Here is a 12038-nt window from a genome sequence, read left to right as displayed (position 1 = left end):
TACAAACAAATAATACTCGTTGTACCGCATCTGTAGGAATTCTTTTTTTGCGTAAAAATTTTTCTAGTAGGGGGGGGGGGGTGCGAAAAAATATTGGGCCTTATGAGGGGGGGTTCGAAATTTTTTTCCAGGCTAGGGGAGGGGGTGCGAAAGTTTTTTGGGATTTTTCGAAATATCCTCCACTCCCCCCTAGTAGATACTTTCTGACCACTCCCTAAGAACAAACAATACCTAACATTTTAAGAGCTCGATATTTAGGAAAAGGTCTTGAAATCAATCATTAATAGTAAATAGCCTATTTCATAGATTTCGCGTTTTAGGTACATATTTTCTACGTCACTGAAGTGACAAAAAATTAACTTTATTTAAAAGTCTTTCTCGAAGGGAAATTTACACAGATTTGTGCTTTTTTGTCCTGTAAATTGTATAGAAAAAACATTTTACAGATGCATGACCTATGAAATAGGCTAGTAAAAATCTTTCAGGCCTGAACCATTGATTCCAAAGCCCCGAAGGGGCTAGATACAAAACTCCTGGATGGGAAATGAAGCCATTTACTTTTAGGTGCCAAATAAACGGGGGGGGGGTTCGAATAAACGGGGGGTTGGAAATTGTACTTCTGAAAACCCGAAATTAAGGTAAATATAGGCTAAAATCAGGCTTTTTGGAGCAAAATAAGGGGACTTCATTTTGTGTCAGCTAAAAGTATTCTTAAAAATTAACAAGCGAGGCGGGGCGTTTATTTGGCACCTAAGAGTATTCGGGAGTATTCCCCCATCAAAAACACGTGACCCGCGTAGTTTGTCGTAGTTTTCACATAAAATTTCTAAATGCAGGAAATTTTTAAGGCTACACTTTTTCTGGCTTGCTCTCTAGTCCCATTCGGGGCTTCAAACTCAACAGTCTGAACATTGTGATAAATGAAAGCATCAGAGGGTCGGTGAAAGCTTGGTTTTTATTAAAATGCATGAACCAGAAAGATTGCCAGCGAATGGTTCGACTCTGATAGATCTCTATGCATCAAGGATTAAAAAAGGAAAAAGAAAATGTAACTGAAAAGATGTTTTACATCCTTGAACGAGTAATTTAACGGCACGTGGGTTGACTATTATTCTCTCTCTCCTCTCTCCTCAATTCGAGAGGTGGGAAGTAGCAATTAATAGCTTTGAAAAAAAATTTTGGTTTAACTAATAGCTTCCCTGATAATTGATAATTGGCACAAATTAATCATCATGTTTTCTTCGGTGCGCTATTTGAAATCACGTAATTATTCATACCTATTTTCTCCCATTGAGTATGCATATAATATAAAATTAAACTTTTCCTTTACTTTTTGACTAACCACTCAGAAATATCTTTAAAAAATTGATGAACTCCCCGAAAATGAATGGGAGGAGGGTGTCCAATCGAACACACGGGGTTCTTGCAAGTTGCACAGTACATTTCATTTCATTTATTAATATTTAAAGAGGAGCATACATCAGTTAAATAAATAAAAATTTACAACTGCTATCAACGTCACTCCTCTCCACAAATCGTACACTCGCTTCACATCACACCTCAAGACACACACTCAAGATAAAAATTAGATAAAATGACATAAATACTAAAAATAAATACTATTATAAATTGATAAAATCTAAAATCTAATGTTTTCGAAAGATAGAGTTTAGTCTTATGTATCAAAGGATGAGCATCGTGGTCAAGGTACATGTCTCTCTGATTCTAAAGCAAGGAGCTTGCATAAACCATGTTTACTCACTCTAACAATGTGTTTTAATGTACTACGTACCTCCATCATTCCGGAAGATAAATTGAAGATTTATTTTTTGTTAGATGAGGTTTGGATACGAGCCAAATCAAACCAAAATCATCGAATTGAAGTTCTCAATGATGAAAGCTTGCCAAAATGAATGTTGGATATCTACCATCCCCCGCTTATTAATTTTTGGGATAATGTTTTTGAGAGTTCCCTCTTTTGTCCTAATTCAGCTGTATTAGCCTCCTTTTCAAAAATTTTCCACCCAGGACATTTTTATTCCAACCCCCCCCCCGCTTATTAAGTTATGAGATTTTTCCAACCCCCCCCCCTGCTTATTCCAATCCCTCCGGCTATTAGGTACCCGAGAGTATGTAGAAATAAAACCTTTAATTACACTTGGAAGGTTGCCAATTCTCATTAGTAGATTTTAAATGCCTTCAAACAAAGCTTCAAGGATGAAAAATTGAAAAACTAGCATCTTCCGTGTGTTTTCTCGACCTTTGACATCAAATAATTTCCTAAAGGGAAAATCAAAAATAATCAGCAAAGATTAGAATTTCCTAAAAGCTTCCAATTTACTCTCGTTTTAACTTATCTCATTACCGAAAGTTCAAAGTCACAGGGGGATTTCCTTATGAGAAAGCAAATATCCTTTGTACTAATTTAAGTCATCGAATTTTCTTTTCTCTTTGAGCATCTATGTCTTGGTTGATCTTCTTTAGGGTTGAGCTGTAAGTTCCAGACATAAACCAGTAGCATGTACTTGCTGAAATTCGGTGAGCCAATAAGTATTTGCCCATGCGGAAACATTTTTTATAAAGTTAAATATCCTTGAAATGTTATTAGATTGCTATTGCGATTTCTCTATTCATATTGTCTTAAAGAGCGGCTTAAAATCGGCTTATTCTAGCCATTTCTAAGGCTGAAATTGTTCTTCATTTTTCATAGGTTTTTTGCCGAATATGAGCCTCTTTTATGTTTTATGAAAGTAATTTCTTTTTTAAAGCTTGTCATTCTTCCTGACTTTTTCACCACAACTTGAAGCATCATTATTTTCCTATAATTATCAATCTATGACGATAAGTGGTGCGTCAAACCTACATTTCCCAAACTTTTTAATAGTCAAATTAGTCCTAATTTTCCCGAGCAAAACGAAAATAGGCAGTAGTAATAGGAAGGTAGTGATAGGGCAAAATTAAAAATAGCAAAAGACATTTTTCTTAATATAGTAGTAGATTGTGTGAGTTTGTTACGAATTTCCTTGTGCACAAAAACACACAACAATGGGATGTGGTCAATTTAACTTTACACGTTGCGTAAACGTCATTGTAGGGGAAATAGTACAGGAGAATTTATAATTCAATTCGCTTAAAACGCTTTAGTATTTCCGTGAAAAATTCTCACTTCGCAGATTTTAGTCTAATGGTTCTCCTCTGACTAGGGTTGTGTTATTCTTACAATAATTGTTATGCGGGAGATACAAGGAAATGTTGTGAATGTTTTCCATCCTTTTATGCAAAAGTGTAATCAGCGCATGATAGGGTGCCATAAATTACGAGCTGCCAAAAAAATGAATCGAAATAAAAGGTAGAAAATTAACGATTTATATGTTGGACAGAATTGCAGGAGGTTTTTTTTTTGTCGTTGTTTTTTTGTCAACAAAAGAAATACACTACGTGGTGAGAGGAAACGTGGAAGAAACATTCCATGGAAGATTTTCCCCTCCAAATGATCTGTCAACCGCAAACGATTACCTGCAAACATACTTATCTCTTCCGGCTCTTTGTTAAACGTATGTTCCAACATGTTAAAAAGCCTGATAGATTGAACGCTCAAAACATTCTTTCAGAACTAGTTACTAACTTGCGGTCACTTACCTGGACCCATAGAAAAAAGACTTGATTTTTAATTGCTGGACAATTAAGAACTCACCGTCATTATGGTTTCAAAGTTTTCTTCAGGTAAGTCAATTGGTTTAGTTTTTGTCATTATTTTACGCAAAAATATATTTTGAATTTCTATTTGTAGTTTTCTAAATAAATTGTTTTGGCTTACAGAAAGCATTATGGCCTATTAAGCTATTACTAGTTGAAAAAAAGTTTTAGTTTCTCAATATATTGAAAGTTTAAGTGTTGATAATTTTTTCAGGATTTTTATTGGCAAGTTTGTTGCTCATGGTGCTGGTCATCACAGCTCAAGCCAGACCCACAAAACAGGTATATATTATGAATATTTTCAATTTTTTAAATCTATGCTCGAAAAACTCAGTGATCACTCAACATTAAAACGTTTGAGCAATGAATGGATAGCGAACTGATTAAGATATGGAGTTTACCACTACAGTATTTGTCTCTTAATTTAATACTTTGCGTCAACGTTTTTCAAACCTGATGACAGTTACCGAGTTCTCTTAACGCGATAAGGCTTCGGAGCTATGAAGCCTCAGCTTAATGTGCTATAAAAATATAAACAGTTGACTTTGATTAAGTTTCTTGCTTTGATTTGATCTGCAAGTGACGGTGATTTTTCTTTTTTGAAAGTATTTCATACAATTAGCCAAACTGGATGACACTGCAGGGATTCTTCTAAAGCCCTTTTTTATGTCCGTATACCGGCCAAAATATAAAATATATTTTCTAGCAAAATCAAACTTGTTTGTTGTTTACAAACAAAAATCTTTAAAGATATTATCTACATATTCAAAATATTTTTGGGAGCTTCGCCCTCTGAACACCAACCAAACCCCCAGCTTCATTAATATACATGTACAGCTTTGCTGAGAAGATTCCCTTTCAGGCATATTAGAAACTCAATCTAAGTTTACAAAAACGGCCCCAGTGCTTAGAAAAATCCCTGGACTAGTTCGAAATAAAGATATGATGAAAGGTTCAAATAACTGTACTGTTTAGGTTACGATTCTCTAACATGTACCACTATGTACTATTACTAATATGTACGTATCTTTTATTACAGAATAACCAAGGAGTTTGCAATTTGATGAAAAAATGTACAGAGGAGTTGGATTGTCAGACGTCCAGCACCCTCTCCGATGGCTGCTTCTGTAAAAGACGGGGGCAATGCAAGTGTAGTCCGAAAAACGGTCGATGCATGCCTGACATGAGCAAGCAGTTAAGTAAATCATCAAGTGTGAAACGAGGCAAATTATTGAAAAGTCAAATCACTAAACAGTGGACTGGATCGAGAACCATCACCAGGTATTTGTTTATTGTGGCTTCAAAATGAAATCCTTGCTGTGAGAAGCTTTTTTTAATTTATTTATTGTTTTGATACATTCGAAGGAATTTTGTTATTTTTTATTTATTTATAATTTCATCAAATCTTATAATTGAATTATAATTGTTATTATTAATGAAAGTTAAATCAGAGGTATTTGTTTATTGTGGCTTCTAAATAAAATTCTTTCTGTAAGAAGCTTTTTTTATTCATTTATTGTATTTTTTGTTATCATTTATTTATTTATTTATTTCGTATTTATTTATAATTTCATCAAATCTTAAATTTCTATTAAATTATATTTATTAAGTTAAATCAGATTTTCTATTTTAAATGTAATGTAAATATTTCCTTAAAATTAATTTATTATTTACAGTATTTTGAATTTTCCTAAATTAACTTATTCATTTCCATCGTCATAATTTTGTTAGTGCAGGGCACTGCTAAAAATATATTGCAATGTAATTATTGAATTTTGCAGGAAGCTATTGTGAATAGAGTTACCTCAAAAAAACATGACATGATATTTTCTGTTACTAGAAATAGAAATTAAATGACTTTATGGTTTCTGTTAATTGGTACCTTGGCTTAAAAAGTGACGTCATTGTGACGATATAATTTGTTTACAATTTCATAATGTAATGAGGTCGGTAAGAACAAGGTCAAAAATATCAATTTGGCAATGTTTTAATAAGAAAAATTCTGTCTGAGAATTAGCTAGTCTTATATTTTCGTGGTTTTCAGGTATATTTTAAACTTGTAGAAAATGCCTTAAAACTTTTAAATGATTTTTGAAATAATAATTTTTAGATTCTTTTCAAAAATTAGTCACAGAACCACCTAAAAATTCATCTTTTTGGACCTACCCCGGTGGAGGTTAATAATTTAACCCATGTTCGTTCGTTCGTTAGTTACCAGCTTTTCTCAATTTTCTCAATCAAATTTTCTGATTTTTGGCACAAAGGTGAATGGCTATAAACTCTCGAATGTAACGGAGCCTGATTTTCGAAAAAAGCCGAAGCCGAAGCCGAAAAACGGCTCAAAAGCGGGGTTTTTTTTTTATTTTTTGCACGAAAGTAGAGTATCATCGTAGGTAAAAGATGGCTCAAGCAGATTTTCGGATCGAAAAACGCATCTTTATCCATAAGAATCACTATTAATAAGCATACATCAATGTTCTTAGCCAAATTACTAAATTTCTTGATGAGATAGATGTTTTTTTGCTCACGAAGGCTTAATTTTGAAAAACATTTGTGTTTAGATTTTGGTTGCTAGACGTGTTTTTATAGAAAAATGGGCCGAATCAGATATTTTTTTATAAGCACATTACCAATTACTCTTAGGTGCCAAATAAACGCCCCCTCCCCCCGCTTGTTAATTTTTGTTTTATTTTTTAAGAATAGTTTCAGCTGTCAAAAAAAGGCCCTTTATTTTGATCTAAATAGCCTGATTTTAGCCTATATTTACCTTATTCAGAAGTACAATTTCCAACCCCCCCCCCCCCCCCCCCCCAATTAGGTCCTCCCCCCGTTTATTAAAATCTCGAAAATTTTCCAGCCCCCCCCCTTTCTTCGAAACCCCCCCCCTCGTTTATTTGGCATCCAAGATTACTTAGTTATTAGCTTTACTCGAGATTGACTCTTTCATTCTTTAGGAATTTTTGGTACAAAGATGCATAACTATAAACCCTCGAATGTGACATAACTATAAACCCTTGAATGTGACATAACTATAAACCCTCGAATGTGACGGAGCCGATTTTCGGAGGAAAAACTTTTTGGGTTAATTTCACAGATGAGATGGAGTTTTTATAAGATACTTTAATAATTGGTCATTTGAAGTAATAAAAATGACGCGTTCTTTAGAAAAAGTAGCAAAATTGTTTTATTACTGATTAACGACCAACCAAATCAAATAAGAGCTTGTAAAAACTCCATCTCGTCCAAAATTTCAGCCAAAAAACGGCTAAAAAAACGGTTTTTTTGGCCTTCGTGAAACATTGGATCAAAGGATCAAAGATGGCTTTATCAGATTTTTGCAAAAAAAAAATTTCGGCTCAAAAAACGCATCTTTATCTATAAGAATCACTATTAATAAACATACAATTTTAATATATCACGCTCATGTTGGAGATAGTTATACCTTTAGTCTTTGTGTATATACTTTGTATCTCCTTGCATCTTTTGTATTTTATTTGATATTATTTCTTAGTATTTCTAGAACGAGAAATGATATAATTGTATAACAGGATAGCATTTCATTTAATTAGTATATTTCAGATGTCTCGCTCATCTGAGCTCCCACACTTGTTGACTGCTCAAGGTCTATACTGAAAGTGTTTCTCAGTCAGCAAGTCCCCCTGTGACATTTTGCCTCGCCTGCCCAACTGGCTGTCATGTCTCTGTTAGCTCTCCCCAGTCTTGGAATGTCTATATAAGTCTGACAGGCAGCACAGTTGGGTGGAGAATGTGAAGCCAGCTACCGGTCTGTTATCTTAGTTGAGTACCTATAACTATTAGAACAGTGGCTATGTTTATAAGAGATATTTTAAAGTGAAATATAACACAATAACTTTGTACTTGGACTGGTCTCAAATGTTTAGATTCAACCCACCTAACACTCACGTAGATATCAATTAAATGCATAACCAGGTAGGCCCATAAAAGTATCGCTTATTTGGGAAACGTTTCATTTTTTAGGTCAGCTTGTTTCTGGGGGGGGGGTTGCAAGTGCCACTTGGGATAAAAATTGGGAATTAAAAACTAGATAGAACCTAGAACGCAGATCTCTACAAAACCGCAGGTAGTATATAAGGAGTATGAATCCATCAGTGGATGCCAACAACCTAGATAGCTCCAAAGCTCTTATACAGTTTTAGTCTCAAAGAAGTCAATTTTAGTAAAAATTTGGCTTATTTTTCAGATCACGTTGAAATATATGTTGCCTTTGAAAATAACTTCTTAAAAAAATTATTTATTTTCCATTTCCATTTGTATCGTTATAAAGGTGTTTATATTTTGAAGCAAAGTTCGAATTTTCTTTAACCTTTGCAAAAACAATCTTTTTAACGTCTTTGCGGGGTTTATTACAAAATAGAATAATTTCTTCAAACAACATTTACAGATCAAATCATGTGCATACTGATGTTAAAGTATATTTGCATCAATACTCTGAAAATTAGGCCCGTGGTGACTTTTTGTACTTCGAGAAGAACGTACCTTTATGTCTTGAGATAAAACTCTTTCATTGAGCCTTTTTACGTTTGCTTGTTCTGATTTGATTGGTTTGACCTTCATCCAAAATCCTAAACGACTGCCATGGTTAGTTTTGTATTCACTGAATGTGCTCTGAATAGAATCCTGATCTGTTGTCACAGTTTAATATTCATACACTGTGATACTCATTGTTTAAAGGGTTTTTTCATCTCATGTTTATCTAGGCTACGTTATATCTTCCTTCGTTTTGAGCGTAAAAGTCATGTCGCAGAACCTAGAACCCACGAGTTTGGGTTCGGGGAGAGAGAGAAAAAACTTTTGAAAATTTTCGGAGAAAAATTTTCTCGTAACTTACGAAAATTTGTGCTCTAAGCAAGCTTTAATGGCCTAAAAAAGGCCTTACTCTTAGGTGCCAAATAAACGGCCCCCCCCCCCCCGCTTGTTAATTTTTCGATTTTTTTCCAAACCCCCCGGACGTTATTAGGACCCCCCCCCCCCCCCGTTTATTAATTTTTGAAAAAATTCCCAGCTCCCAAATGGAAAGTTTCTTGTTTTACTCTAAAAAGCCTAAATTTATAGTCTATTTAGACCCTTTTATTGGGGGTTTGCTACCATAACGGAAAAACAAAACGACTTGTATACAAAATTATTCTACACATTCAATTTGAGGTTTGTTCTTTTATGTTATTACTTATTTTAAGCATGATTTAAATTTCTTTATCTACGTCATTTTGTGTAGTGTTGAACTTTGTTTCAGCTAGTCAGAAAATCTGCCGTATACTATCTTCGCTTTCTGATTTGAATGATGGCGCTGCGATAGGACTTCTTGTCAAAGGAAACCCCTCGACAGTTTTCTGTCGGTGCATGCGTCAACTTTTGAAAATAATTCAAAATTGCGCAATATCCGTGGTTGTTTAATTAAAAATAAAATGGCTGTATTGTTTGTCTTTAAATAATGTTTTTATCTTAGTGAGGAAAACCACGGCTTAATTATTGATTTTGACTAACTGCCGTTCAAAACAAAATCTAATTCCGAGAATCTGAAAGTTTATGAAGCAATTCTACAGTGAAGATCTTAAAGAAGAAAAACAATCTAATCACATTGAGAAAATAATGGAAATCTTTCGTTTTACCATTAAGAAAAGGTAATATTCAATGCTGTTGCTAATATCTATACTCGCTTTCTTTTTCATACGGCTGGCTTCCTATAATTATCTACTTTATCTTTTATCTACGTTGGAGTGCAATTTCTACGCTAATAACGGCAAAAAGTATATTGAATAGTAAAGGCAAAAAGTAGTTGATCCCCAGAACCTGGACTGTTTCAGCTTGAATAAGAAATCTTTTTATCTATATAAAAAGAAAAAATTATTTCCCTCAGGCGAAAATAAAAAAATGTACAATCAAGGTCATAATATTTGAGAAAAAAGAGAAATACACCGGGAAGTTTTTGAACCACAAGCGATTTGTAAGTGCTCTAAAGTAGGTTGGAAGGGTAGAGTTTTAACTGTGAGTTTTATCATGAGACTTAAGACTTTCAAAAGATTCAAAAATAGTCCAATAATGCTCAAAATATAGCCTGTAAGTCTGCCAACCCCTTCCGAATTGAAATATTCGATTAAATTAAAGAGATAGCCCAAAATCGACTTTCTCGCCGGAACTTTAAATCTTGAAAAACGTTAAAATAACCAAAATTATCAAAATATTATGACCTTTACTGTCTTTGAAAATAAAAAATGTCAAATTCTGCTCTGCTGGGGGTCTAATTTTAAACTTAAGGCATATTTTCTGGTTAAAAATATCCCTTTCTTCGATTTAACAGCCAAAAACTTTTAAAAAATTTAAAATTTTCTCATTTATTAGCATTTTTGGATTTCCATAAACGGGACCTTATCAAAAAGTGAAATATTTCACCAAAAACTGATTTTGACCTAATGAAAATGCCTCAAAATGGTCGGAAAAGGGCTATTTTTCAAATTTTTGGGTTTTTTTCCTAATTTTAGACCCCCCGCAGAGCAGAAATCGGCATTTTTCATTTTCAAAGACAATCAAGGTCATAATATTTGAGATAAAAGAGAAATACACCGGGAAGTTTTTGAACCACAATCGATTTGTAAGTGCTCTAAAGTAGGTTGGAAGGGTAGAGTTTTAACTCTGAGTTTTATCATGACATGAGACTTAAAACTTAGGACCTTAGGATCTGAGGATTCAAAAGTTCAAAAATAGTCCAATAATGCTCAAAATATAGCCTGTAAGTCTGCCAACCCCTTCCGAATTGAAATATTCGATTAAATTAAAGAGATAGCCCAAAATCGACTTTCTCGCCGGAACTTTAAATCTTGAAAAACGTTAAAATAACCAAAATTATCAAAATATTATGACCTTTATTGTAGTGTTTCCGGAATGCGGGTGAAAGAAAAAAGCTCTCATGCGGCCGGAAAAAAGTTTTTTTTTGCTATTTTTGATAACTTTTGATCATTGAAATAGAACTTTAAAGATAACTTTTATGTACAAACAGTATGAAGTAAGCCCTGAATACTAATGTATCAACTACTAACGAACAAAACTTGATTTACAAGCGGGAATATCTAACTAAACGACGTTTGATTGCTTGAACGGTCAACTTGATTTTCTTTATGATGAACCATATAGATGAACCCATACTCATACATAGTCTGCGGCCGGGTCAGAAAATCATTCTTTTTCACCCGGCCGGTTTCCGGAAACATTACATTTTTTTATTTTCGCCTCACCTCAGAACTAAAACTAACACAAAAACATTATTTTTTAACCATAAATCTAAAATTCTTAAAGCTAGACTTAGAAAATTTTAGACAATTATTTTTCTTTCGGTATATCAGATGACACTTTTTCGAACCCCGCGGTATACTTGGAAGACCACATAATTGCGAGTTATCTCGTCATCAGTATTTTTTGACACGGAACGCGATGACGATGTATCTCGGCATCAGTATTTTTCGCATGGGTGTTAAAGGGTTAAAAAGGTCAAAGTAGCAAGAATAAGCTCACAAAAAGTGTAGAAAGCATGAAATTTCATATCACAGAAAGTTTTCTAGCTAACCCGCGTAATACCGTTCCAGCCCAACTGGCGTGAGAAAGCTAAGCTGTGGTGTTCATGGTAGATGATGATTTGATTGTTATGATGATCATATGAATTGAAACTGAAAACAATTTTGCACTCAAATAAAGCGCTACCGCGTACAAACTATTTTTTAAAAGCCTCTTGTACTCTATGAGAATCTAAGGAGGATTGGAAATTTCTAAGCACCGTTGAAGTGAGTGACATTATAAACATTCTTGAAATCCCATACTCTCAGGTAATAAGCGTACCTAATTGATTCTTCAAAAATTTTGCACCCAGCACATTATTCCACCCCCCCCCCCCCGGTTATAAATTTTTTTATAGCAATATATTTCGCAGGTCTATGAAAGGTCTATGAAACAGAACTGATTTTACATTTTATAAAGTTTTTCCTCCCATTCTTTAATCAAACGCTCGTTGAAGACTTGTAAGGATGGTGCTTCAACAATATCTTCTTCTACATCATTCAAAGGCTTTACACTTCTGTAAAAAAGAGAATTGCTTTGGTAGCCTCTTATACCGTCATTAGCAAAGTCCCTTTGAAGCTTGTAATCATGTTGACGTCGTGGTCGTGTCCGAGGAGTAAATTTCTCTGATCTTATAGACTCGTCATAAATGTGGAGGTTCTTGAAAACTTCCACCATATCACCCGCCTGGTCTTTAGGCTGGGTAGATTGATGAGTTGTAGCCGATCTTCGTATGAGTAGTTTCTACAGCAACTAAC

The 12038-nt window shown here is 34.2% G+C and overlaps 1 protein-coding gene across 1 annotated transcript; it reads left to right on the top strand.

Moving 5' to 3' along the window:
* Positions 1 to 3428: 3428 nt before the first annotated feature.
* LOC136805789 (uncharacterized) lies at positions 3429 to 5055 on the top strand. Its single transcript, XM_067062352.1, has 3 exons — positions 3429 to 3723; positions 3911 to 3978; positions 4736 to 5055. The coding sequence occupies exons 1-3, from the start codon at positions 3702 to 3704 to the stop codon at positions 5003 to 5005; spliced, it is 360 nt and encodes a 119-aa protein (XP_066918453.1). The 5' UTR covers positions 3429 to 3701; the 3' UTR covers positions 5006 to 5055.
* Positions 5056 to 12038: the final 6983 nt, after the last annotated feature.

This window comes from Clytia hemisphaerica, unplaced genomic scaffold, assembly GCF_902728285.1.
Source record: "Clytia hemisphaerica strain Z4C2 unplaced genomic scaffold, Clytia hemisphaerica genome assembly, whole genome shotgun sequence".
Classification (NCBI taxonomy): domain Eukaryota; kingdom Metazoa; phylum Cnidaria; class Hydrozoa; order Leptothecata; family Clytiidae; genus Clytia; species Clytia hemisphaerica.
Note: the sequence above shows the minus strand (reverse complement) of the source record. Positions and strands in the feature narration are given on the sequence as shown.

Coding starts and splice junctions, on each gene's coding strand:
- LOC136805789 (XM_067062352.1), top strand. CDS start 3,702: ATGGTTTCAAAGTTTTCTTCAG. Junction 3,724..3,910: donor GGTTTCAAAGTTTTCTTCAG/GTAAGTCAATTG, acceptor TAATTTTTTCAG/GATTTTTATTGGCAAGTTTG. Junction 3,979..4,735: donor AAGCCAGACCCACAAAACAG/GTATATATTATG, acceptor CTTTTATTACAG/AATAACCAAGGAGTTTGCAA.